The 12,241-nt window shown below is 39.5% G+C and overlaps 1 protein-coding gene across 3 annotated transcripts; it reads right to left on the bottom strand.

Annotated features, from left to right (window-relative positions):
• Window positions 1-2,286: 2,286 nt before the first annotated feature.
• On the bottom strand, window positions 2,287-11,804 carry LOC133919154 (MADS-box transcription factor 27-like). 3 transcript variants are annotated; one of them, XM_062363444.1, is made up of 8 exons: window positions 11,355-11,804; window positions 10,590-10,668; window positions 3,895-3,956; window positions 3,319-3,418; window positions 3,191-3,232; window positions 3,021-3,110; window positions 2,785-2,939; window positions 2,287-2,703 (listed from the first exon to the last, which is right to left on the bottom strand). In XM_062363444.1, the coding sequence occupies exons 1-8, from the start codon at window positions 11,534-11,536 to the stop codon at window positions 2,685-2,687; spliced, it is 729 nt and encodes a 242-aa protein (XP_062219428.1). In that variant the 5' UTR covers window positions 11,537-11,804; the 3' UTR covers window positions 2,287-2,684. The 3 variants fall into 3 exon arrangements, with proteins under 3 accessions (XP_062219428.1, XP_062219429.1, XP_062219430.1); XM_062363445.1 differs by having other exon boundaries at window positions 2,305-2,703; window positions 3,021-3,104; XM_062363446.1 differs by lacking the exons at window positions 2,287-2,703; window positions 2,785-2,939; window positions 3,021-3,110; window positions 3,191-3,232 and having other exon boundaries at window positions 3,313-3,418.
• Between the last annotated feature and the right edge of the window lie 437 nt (window positions 11,805-12,241).

Raw genomic sequence — 12,241 nt, 5'->3', positions numbered from 1 at the left:
TTCTTAACAAACATGTTAGTCTCAATAACTATATTGTCATTAATCACCAAAATCACAGTCATGGCCTAAAAAGGGCCGTTTTCGCTACAACTGCCGGTTTGGATTACAAATCGGCAATGACAAGAAATAGCATTGTCGGTTTGTCTTCATCAATTATTAAAGGCACGTCTTTTTAAAAAACTGCTAGAGATAAATATTATCACTGCCAGTTTGAATACAAACCAGTTGAGATAAGAATTATCATTGCCAGTTATTAAACGTACGTCTTTTTATGCTCGTCTTTTAAAGAACTGGCAGTGATAATAATATTATCAATGTCAGTTCATGTTACCAAGTGATGTAACACTACCGGTTTGTAAGAAGAATCAATAGTGATAACTACTACCACTGCCGATTCTTGGCGGCTAAACTTTTTATATGTGTCTGAAGCTTAAGAATCAGTTATCACTGTCGGTTATTATTGAACCGGCAGTAATAGTGTGTCATCTCTGAAACTCCGATACTTCAAGAAGTCATTGTATCTATATCATATACTATATCCGATACCAATATATGCTAGATACGTATCCGGTAAGTATAAAAAAATAATTATGTAAATTTCGGATACAAAATTGGATATTTCTCCGATACTTTAGGGATCCGCCCCAGCCCATTTGCTCCTGGATGACCTAACAAGTCACCTGTGGCCCCCCACGCTATCCATCGCCCGCAGTCCCCATGCCTCCTTCTCGTAAAGCCACCCACCGTCAGCATGCTAGTTGCCGCCTGCAGTCCCGCATGCCAGTTGTCGCCCGTGATGCCCTCCTAGCTGCATCCGGTGGCAGCTGTGTGTCCTCTCCGACTCTCCCTTTTTTCAGGCTAATTGGTTAACAAAATTGGTTGGTGGTTATGATTCATATGGAGTGGAAATAATTTTGCATGTTGTGAAGATGACAAAGCAAATTAGTGTTGATATTGCATAATTTGAACTAACTTTGTCATGCCATGTGTAAATTACTAATGAGTTTAATCTAGGCATATACTCTAGTTTGATAGGACATATTGGCAATAGTAGCCTCTGAGTGGTTCAGATAATATAAACATGTCATGCAAACTTATTACTATTTTTTAAATAAAACTTATCCGTGTATTGGGTTTCGTAGGAAAATGATGTATCCCCATATCCGTATCAGTTCGATATCGATACATGTATCCATATTGGTGCTGCCTATCCCATCATTATTTTGTTACCAACGTTAAATAAAGCTTGATAAATAACTTTTGGGGTACTTTTCCTTGAGGAAGTGTATTTATTTGTTTACAAGAACTCGAGGCCCTCTTTTGGATGACCTGGATTTGGCCCAGGGTAATTCCTACATGGACAAGTATGTTTCTTTTGGGTCAAAGGTTATTTGGGCTGTGTGCAGGAAAATGAACCAAAACGGCGAAACCCCTTGATTGAACCCATAGTGATCACTTCGGCCCACTAAGGCATTGTCTTAGATGCTTGGTTTCATTGGGACCTCTTGCCCCCAAATATGTTCTGTCGGACTTGTTCCATAATCTTTCTGAAGGTACAGGGATTTTGTTAAATGGGATTGCACTGCATTCCAAAAATCCCTGCCATCTTTTTTGTCATCAGGGAAGTTCTCAACCCAGAAAAGTAGGGTCTCCGCTACAGTATTCTTGAGCCTTGAAATCTCAACCATGCTTATGACGTATGATTTTTTAGCATACCATGGTTTTGGAGACTTAAACAGGACACAGGGCGGTTTCCAACGTCTTTAATATTTGAATCATATCTAACAAGCAATAAGATGTATGTACTTATTAGAATGAAAATCTCTTTGGTCACCTTTTTGGAGTATACTGGTTCAGGCTATCTTCACCCTGGCCGTCAATGCCATTTTATTGTTTATAATGATTTAAAACTCACATGGTATCAAACTTGACATCATACGACTGATGCTACTTCATGTTTTTTTTTCATACTTGGACAGTGGGACTCTGGTAGAGAACATGATGAGAAAAAGCACCTTGTGATAATGGGTTTACTGACTTCTAAAAAATATGAAAAATCTCTTTGGTGCTCCATCCTTTGGTGCGCCAAACATCTGTGGATTTGTGCTGATTCAGCACTGATAGCGCATAACTGCATTGTCATGTTATATTTATTTCCTCGTAAAATGCATGACAATATTTGTTAGTGATCCAGAACTCAGGTGAGTGGAGACTACCCTTAATTGTATTTAGCATCATAGTATATAGAAGTGCGCAGACCACGAAGGCCCCCTGTTCAACCAATTTTTTTGTTAGACATGACATGCCTGAAGATGTCAGACGTAGCAGTCTTTCTTATTTTCTGGTTTGCCTGCAGCATGCCAAGATTTAACTGGTAGAAACTAGGACGTCTGTATTTTCCTAGTATACATATCATCTATTTTTACAAGCCTAGTAAGTGTACTAACAAACTTGCACCCATTTAATGTAACAGAAGTCTTATCAAACATCAATGCAGTTATAAAACAATCATACCCTGAATTCCACAGCTCAGTTCAAGCCTGAAATTTTTTTGCAGTACATTTACTAGTTCATATCTCAAATCTCTCTGACATAAATACTAAGTTTTGTTTTGCTCTGAGTATCATCTCTTTACAATTAATAGTATCCCTTCGGCATAATAAGAATGGCAATGTCACTCTGCTTCATGGATTTAATTGCAATCTGCATGTGTTTGATGACTCATTATACCAATGAGTTAAGACTAGTTAACAAATCGAAAAATATATGGATAATAAGCGTTACCCAAGCTTAGGAGCACTCGACGGCTCAATGTTATTCTGTTGTGGTGGTGTGCTGAGTCCAAGTTGCACAGGAACATTTGTATTTTCTACTACTGCAAAGTTGTATGGAGTCGGTGATTCCCGATTGACTTCGCTTGGTCCTTCGGTCTCATATATCTGAGAACAATTAATATCATGTCAGATATGAGATTAGGTGGTTACTCTGTCTCTGATTTTCTTGTCCAACTCATCAGCTACCTTCTTATGTAACTCGGCATTTTCTTGATGCATCAGGTTGATCTTATTGTATAAGTCCATGTTTTCTTGATGAAATAGACTTGCCTGCAACTAACACAGTGGTAGAATTAGTGTTACCAAATCAAATAAAATATTTTACAAGGAACTATAAAATCATAATGCTGCACAACCTTCCGATTCAGTTCGTGAATCTCATCAATCAACAACTGGTCCTGGAAGAGCAGCAACAGTAGTAACAATCTTTAGTTAAGGCCCTTGTTAGAACAATTGTTTATAGAAATGTGATTAGCGGTCAGACCTTCTTTGAGCGGATACCACGTAGGCTTGTTTCCAACTGATTCTCTAAGGACTGCAATTCCTTAGCATTCAGCCTAGATAGATCTTCCCCCTTCAACTGCCTGTAACCAGTTAATATGCAGTACCATTTATGTTGTGTTATATTAATACAATGTCTAGACAGGATCTTTCAATATAGGAGGTTAAGCATTAGTGTTTCTCCAGTAAATATTAGAAGCATCAGAATATGATTTGATATGTATGTAGTTAATTAGTAATCTCTTATTCATAAATTTGTCCTATTTTGGTTTACAACAGCTATATTTAACTGTGAATAGTCCTATTTTGGTTTATTTACATTGGATACCTTCCATCTGCTCAACTTTATCTTGCCTCTAATAGTTTGGTGTCACTGGTAGGTGCTTCTAGCCTTTCACATAATAATTCGTGGTAGAATTGAGTCTTGCTTATCGTCTCTATTATGTGTGAATGTGCAACACAGTTGTAGCTGCATGGATATTGCATACTTGTGTCTCTGAATAAACAAGTTTCTAATGAATAATATGCTAGGAAGTTTTGCAGGGTTTTCGGACCATACCGATGATATTCTTGCAAGTTGTGCAGTTGTTGTCTCAAGCTTGCTGCCTCCCTTTGCCAAAACTATCAAGAGTAAAAGCATGGGTTATGCTATTGCTGAACTCTGGTAACAAACATGGTTCGTTATTAGTTAAAATCCTGTGGCATAAAGTAATATTTTGCGTCATGATATTGACAGTAGCTATTAGGTATAAAGAGGGAAATGACATTTATCATTGAGGAAATGCAATCTGGCTTGCCCATTTTTACAATGTGGAGGCTATCTTAATGGTTTCGTTTAGTTTTGGTGTTGGAATATAACCCATACGGCCATACTGGCCCTGTCGGCCCGGCCCTGCCAGCCCAGCCCTGCGCAGCCGACCAGCCTTGCTAGTATATGGAATGTACAGCAGCGATTAATCTCCTTCCTAGTTGATTGATCGATTACCTTGTATAGGATATCACTTACCTTGTTTTTTTTTAAACAAACCGGCAGAAGAACTGTCCGTTATATTTAAAAGCATGAGAAAAAGCCCAACTGTGCAAATTACAAGCTAGTAGCCTGTAGGTACCAACAGGAATAAAAGAAAAAGACAACTAGATGATGGCACTGACAACACTACGGCCAACATCACCGGCACCACCACCAGCCACAGATGACCCCTCACCACCACTACCAGGCTCTATGCCACTACAACACCCCGCCACCGCACCATCAGGCAGCACCACAACGCTACACCCTTGCAACTGCCACCGTCCTACCCCCAACATTCCAAACCGCACCACCACAGGTGTCGCTGAACTTTGCAAAGCACCACCGCGCCCCTCAAGCCGAAAGTCATAATTGTTCCACACCGGCATGCCTCCATGCTACACAACTCCTAGCACACCCCTGCGCTGAATCGGCCACCGCCATGAAGGTCCACACTGCCGACCTCCACGCACCGCATCACTGGCCTCCGCACCAACCGCACCACCGTTGGCCTCCATGCTTCACACCAACGCCGGCTTATGCACCACCTCACCGCCATCGTCGGCCTTCTCACTGACGCACCGTTGGCCTCCGCCACCATCATACCGCCGTACAGCCGGCCTCCTAGCGACCAGCATCAACAAGCGCCTAAGCCAAAGGGGTCATCAGCCCCCACCATAATGTGCCCGCAAGGGAGCCTCCACAGTCGTGCGCCGCACCGTGCCATCCACGCCTAGCCCGCCGTGCGTCGTGTCACGCACGATGGTGAGCTCCACCAGCCACCCACTTGCCCTGGCTTGGGGAGCCTCCACGGCAGCGTGCTACTTTCGCCAGCACTGCGCCGCACCGTAGCCTCCACGATAGCCTCCTGCTTGGGTCGCACCGCGCCAGCCTCCACACTACACCGTGCCAACAACGGGAGCCTCCATGACAACCTCCTGCTGGGGTTGCACCATGCCACACCACCCCGCACCTTAGGCGTCATACACGAGCTGGATCATGAGGCGCTAACGCTTGAAATCCAGCCACCTCAAAGAATCAGGGCGCCACCGCACGGATCCCACCAGCAGCGTGCGGATTCGGCTGTAACATGCCCGAATCCCGCTGGTAGCGTGCGGATCCGGCCCACCAACATCAAGAAGGAGGACGACGCCGCACCCGCGCACCGCGAGAGGAGAGGAGAGGGAGGAAGGACGCAATGGAGGCCACTTGGCTCCACCGTTGGCCGCTACCACCCCTGTTGGACAGTAGTGGAGGTGGCCGCCGCACCAGGCTCGTTGACAGATCTCGGGGCAGTGAGGCCAAGTCACCCCTACATCGCCTTGAGGAGAGCGACGTGATGGCCAGGAGAAAATATAGCAGCCCTTGTTTGTTACTTACCTTGTTTAGAGTATCTCATACCTAGTTTAGGCTTATCTTGTATAGTATATCACTTACATTATTTAGGATACCTCTTATCTAGTTTAGCCTCTTGTACCTCTATATAAGCCAGCCGGCTTTGTGAGAATAAACCAAGCAGAGCATTCTCCCCATCCTCTATTTCTTTCATTTGGAACAACAAGCAGTATTTTAAGGTGGTGACTGGTGAGCTAGCAAACTATATATTTCAGCAGACACTGTTACCACTACACGCTGGCAAACAAACTGCATGAAGTCATAACAATGTGATTGGAAACTCTGATAAAAAGAACACCGCGCCGATCACCTTCTGACTTTATGATTTGAAGGTCGCACCGACCAACTTTGTCAGTCTATTGACTCCATTCTGAATTTTCTATATTTAAGTGTTCAGACTTCAGATTGCTAAATATCTACACCGCGGTAAGCTTTGGATGTTAGTAGAGCTTGAACTGTACTTCAACTTCTTTCTGCTGTTATGTGCATAACGTGCTGGTCATTTTATAGCTTCATCCTACTCTGTATTTTGCTAGGTTGAAGAGTCTTGGGAACAAATATGGGAATTCGGCTGCATTTGAGCTGTCCTGATATTTGGGGGCAGTTTCTGGTGTATTCATAAGTGCCCAGCTGAAGACATGGTGTATTCAGCAACAGTACTAGAATTTCCAAATTTCAGTCATATTTAACCAAACTCACTACCGAGGAAGTGGCAAGGATACACTTTCCAGTTTAAATAAGATTGCTGACTAAGGTTCACTTCTGGATTTCCTGATGGAAGATAAGAATACCACTATCCCAGTAAACACAGTCCTGTTGTTGATGGAAGATGAGAAATTGCAGTTAACATGCAGTGGAAGATAATAATTCCAGATGGTATGCGGCACTGTTATCTGTTGGAACTCCTAATTAATTCATGAATTCGTCTGCCAAAGCCTAATTGGTGTTTAAAGCGGGCTTTTCTAGTTCAGCAACTTGTAAATATTGCTTTTAAAATTATTTTAAAGAGTAGGCATGCGCCTTTTTAGATGTACTTCTTATTCTTATACTTCATATACTCTCTAAATCTATTAAATGCACGTTTTTTTAAAAAAAATGGACATGACCAAGTCTTTTGGCTTCAAAGGTGAATGCTTGGAGACAGTAACAATGCAGAGTTGTTATCAAAACAAAGTCATGGCTAACTATGCAATGCACCATTATGGCATTATGGTGATATTCTTGGAGATAATTCTACGTACAATCTTTATTTATGCTTGACTCAAATTTTAAAAGTTCGAAACCAGCAAAAAATAAAAGTTTGACTTTATGTATTCAACTTTCTAGAAGTTTAAAACCAGCAAAATTTAGAAGTTTGACTTTACAAATTCAGAAAACACCACTGGATTTAATAGAATGCCACAATAGTCTTTTGGTTAAACATTAACTGAGTCCGGTCAAGGGTAAAACTCCTACCATATGTATGGTGAACATATAATTTTTGAGTTATGCATATGCTACCTCTATTCTTTTTTACTTGTCATTTAGGACATCAGCATGGTCTCTAATCTATGTCTTTGATCGTTGTTTTTCTAAATATTTGTCATCAAAGGTTATTGAAAATATAATCATTTAAAAGTATTTTCCATAAAAAATCTAGTGAAAATCATTTTCATGTGACAAATCTTAATACTATATATCACTACGTGAAAAACAGACAAAGTAGATATGATTTAATGACGGATCCTTCTATGGCCCATCAGATGTTAATCCGTCATTGATAACATGACAGGTAATAATGACTAGTCATAAGTGATAACAGATTATTAGTCAAATTATATTAGTGGTCAAATTATCAGTCAAATTATATTAGTGGTCAAAGTTTATATAATTTGACTGCACTCATCTAAATGAGGTTCATTTGAGAACTGATCGAAGGAGTAGCAACTTTCTTCAACTCAGGATCGGAGGTTTAAATATACAAGTTATATGCAAATAGTTGTATGAGTGATTCTTTTAACAGTTTTAGATTGTAACTCGGCAGAGCTGTATACTCTCTTCCACTAGTTAGCCCAACCCAAGATTTACAGCCCAGATGTCTTTGGCAGATTGGGCAGTGAAAGTTTGAATGACAGCCCATCGTAGATTATCACATCTTGTCTGCAGCTTACTCCAACTCCAATTGAACGTGGCTGAGCCCAACTACATATATCGAATCGAACTATGCTCCGGTCTAGCTAGCAATGAGCAGATCAACCTGCCAAATGAAGTTCAAAGCACCGTACCTTATCATTTACAAATAATTAATCACATTCGAGCACTTTTGTTTATCGTATCTAAATATCCGAGCCAATCTCTTCAGCTGAGATTTGCCCTTCTTTTTCTATTATGCCATTAATAATTGGGTGCACATATGTTGAATTTCGCTAAATGTTGCAAACTCTCTGAAAATCAGTGTGGAAGTTCCCAAAATTCCCAAACAGAAAAAACGGATATGTCCTATAAGTATATATAACCATGAAAAATGTCGAGACCAAACTCAACTGCATTTGAGATATACGGAAAGGCAAATAATTAGTTATTAACGTGAAAACGTTGTTCACTAATATTTGCCTTTTCTTTTTTCCTATTTTAGATTTTTGAAACTTTTACACACCTGATTTCACATATTGGCAACATTGAACACATTATCACGGGATATTTACCCTTGTAATATTTTTGCAAGGAGAAACCTGCCCTTCACAAATACTTCTAATGTTTATATCACTTTTTTTTTTTTAGCAAAATGGGGCATTGAAGTAAGTCTTTTTAAGGGAGTGTCTTAACAACATCTGGCTGTTTAACACCTGATTTTTTAGTCATCCAATTTTTAGATCAACGGCTCAAATTATATCTAACTTTGTACTAACAAAAACAATCAGGTGTTATTGGGGCACTAACACCTTTTTTTTTTGCACCATCATTACTAAAAAAATATAAAAAAATAAATGTAACTCATGTGTAACGTAACTATAATTCCAATATGAACTAGCTATAACTAAACTATAACCAGAAATTTATGTGTTAGGAGGCCTTAAAACACACGAATTTTTCTTACCTCATATACTCATAAATTTTGGCATCAAATCTTGGCACAAATTTGAGGCACAAAAATTCAGGTGTTGGAGCCCTCTAAAATATTCAAGTGAGATTTAGCAATTCCCTTTTTAAAATAAAGAACAATTACTTCTCGATATTTGTAAGTTTCCTGAATACTACGTCCTAACTCCTCACACTCATTCCATGATCAACCAAAGGATGGTACAATTCTTTTATGTACTTTTAGTTTCTTAGCCCCCGAGCAGACGTCTATGAGTTGATCAAAATATAAGAAGTGATACAAATACAAAACCACCATTTACTTTCCTAATCATGAGAATGAGAGACCTTTTTATACCTTATCTTATTAGAATTGAGTTGTGAATTACTCAACATATTTCATTAAGTTAAAAATTATTGATGAAATAGACTGCACAGCTTGGTACTCCTTTTAGGGTAACAAGTTAACAGCCATAGAGAGGCTGTGGTAAGAAGATATGTAGCTCAACCCCTGAGGATGAGTCATCTCATGCATGGTTGATCAAAATTTGCTTTATTAATTTGTATATAGTTCGGTCATGTTTGGCAAGGCTTCAGCTTGTAGCTCTACCTCAGATTTCAAGTTTGTAGACTAGTATAAAGTGATTTAAATATCTATTTTTATTCTAAAATAGAAAAATATGTCTCATTCAAATACTCCTAATGTACCCTCAGCTCCAACTCCAAGAACTCATGGAGCTGGAGCTCTGCTGAACATGCCCTTAGCTGCTTGATTACTGAAATTTTGGTTGTTAATATTACAATAATCCATAACCAAATAATAAAACTCATAATAAACCTAACCAAGTGCGTTGGGGTTGGCCTCAGTTGCCTTTTATCCTTTTATATTACAATTGTTTAGGGATTATCCATGCATATAATAGGGAAGTGATTGATCAATTAATTAACACTTTTGGATTTTTGGATAAACAAATGACGAACTAAACAAGCAAACCGATGATATGCTCAAGTGCTGAAATTACTTTAGATTGATTTGCTTATTTTGTTTTATCAAACCTATCTAGAAAATAAGGAATTTATTCTACATTTTTTGTTACCTAGCAAAGATCAAGCATCACATTCATGATTTCTTGCTAACAAAATATGTGTGCACTAACTTATGTGTGACCTTTTCTGTCAGCTTAACCAACACTAAATATTCACAACTCAAGTTTACTGCTGTATATGCCGTACGATTGACATCAGAATACTATTTAGTCACAGTTTACTGTTTAAGTGGTGAAAAAGGAAGTGAATTGTGAATTATACAACCCAAGCATGAACCTGTATCTAAAACCAACCTACATATAGTGAAATCGGTCCAATCAAACACTGATTTTTAGACTTGTTTCTTCCCAACACTGAAACCATAAAATATACATGTCCCTTGATATTGAAGAATGTTTATTTAATCTCAATATTCCTAATCAAAGAGTATTTGGTACATAACTACCAGATCAATCTAACTAGAACAGCTTATATTAAATGAGAAGAAAATTTATTTCACTAAAACAAACACTATGCTATACACTTTGGAGTTGAAACATATGGCTAAATAGAATACACTGATTAATTTTGGAAAATTAATCACATTTGTTGGTACCATTATGTTTCAATTCAGTGTTATAGATGATGTACACAATCTAAATATATAGTTTTGAAGTGGTATTAATCTCTCTTACTTAAACAAGAGAACACCTCAGAATATATAATGGGATATATAACGCTGTAAGATCAATTTGTCTAGAGCAAACCTTAAGCTCCGAGTTGGGATTTGGGACGGCCTGCTGCTCTTCCTTGGCCTTGCCATATCTATCTATCACTGACTTCATGCTGCACACAGCATACAAATGGTAATTTGCAAAATAAAATAGTACTATGTGATTCGGTGTACAATATGGAAGTCCAGTTCTCAAGAAATAATAAAAAGGACAAATAAAATTTCTTGATTATACAAGTTAGATCCATGCTAGATCTCTGGAGAAAAAAAAAATCCGCAAAGTAGATTATATATCTGTATGTGATACGAACTGGCCTGTAAAACACACCACACATGCATACTATCACGAAACCCTACGTATTTCCTACTGCAATGCATGGTGTTGATCACATGAAACTGTACGATAGAATTAATATACAACTTTTAACTTACACAAAGCAAGGAGAAATTCAAATAGACCAAATAAGCAAGAGGGGGGGGGGGGGGGAACAGATACTAATTATATAAACCAAAGATAAATTATACGTCACACACCGCTTTCTCCATCAAAGAAAAAGACTGATATAGTGATATATATGTGTGTAATTATTTCTCTGTGATAGTCAATATGTGACAAGTAATTTTTTGGTTTAAGTCTGTTCTACAGAAGTTGTGTACGTATGATTTTTGGACAAGAAATAATGCTAGTTCTGAATCGGTAAATCTAAACAAGAACCCAAAAAAGCAAGAATAATTAATATTCCCTCAAGCAAAATCCGAACAAATTAAAGTCGACATGAAAACACAGAGATGAACAGACCTGGTGCTCGAGTACTCGTAGAGGCGGCCGGTGCTGGAGAAGATCATGAGGCCGACCTCGGCGTCGCAGAGGATGGCGAGCTCCTTGGCCTTCTTGAAGATCCCGTTCCGCCGCTTCGAGAACGTCACCTGCCGGCTCGTGGAGTTGTCAATCCTTCGGATCACAATCTTCCCCCTCCCCATCTCTCTCTCTTAATCTTCCTTCCTCTCACACACTGAAAATGGAGCTCGCCCTCAAAGAGCAAGGACGGTGATGAGCACGGCAGGATCTCCGGCCGGAAGCGATCGCGCCGACTGTGCCAAAGAAGGTAATTAAGGAGATCTGGGCCGGGAGCTAGAAGAAGAAAGCGCAGAAAGGTTTCCCAAGGGAGGAGAGAGGAATAATGTCTGTGTGTGAGTTTGTTTGTGGGAAGAGGGCTGGCTAGCTTTTCTTCGCGCTGGTGGATGCAACTTGCAAGTAGACTTTCCCCTATTTAGCAAGGAAAGGCAAGAGGAGCAGACAACACCCAATTGGCTGCCTGATCTTACGGGTTAGTTTATTGGCTGGTGTCAATTACTCCTAAATGGCTGGGCTAATGATAGCCGAGAAAATCGTCTCAAGCACGAAAGGTGATACACACGTATCGCAGTATCTGTGCAGCATGACAGCGCTCCTTTATATTGTATATATGTAGTGTACTCGATTAGGCCTAGTACCATGAAATATAAGTCCTTCGGATATACAAGTTGGTAGTGTGTGTGTAACTCTGAGGCTCCCAGATATTTCACATTCAAATTAGTGATCAGGATCATATGCATGGTTCAGAACTTCAAATTGCGACATATGCAGGTTATGGAAGATTCTGCGCGCTATACTGTAAAAACAATTGGTCATCTGATATAACTGGA

This window comes from Phragmites australis, chromosome 5, assembly GCF_958298935.1.
Source record: "Phragmites australis chromosome 5, lpPhrAust1.1, whole genome shotgun sequence".
Classification (NCBI taxonomy): Eukaryota; Viridiplantae; Streptophyta; class Magnoliopsida; order Poales; family Poaceae; genus Phragmites; species Phragmites australis.
This window is presented reverse-complemented; position numbering and strand designations above follow the sequence as displayed.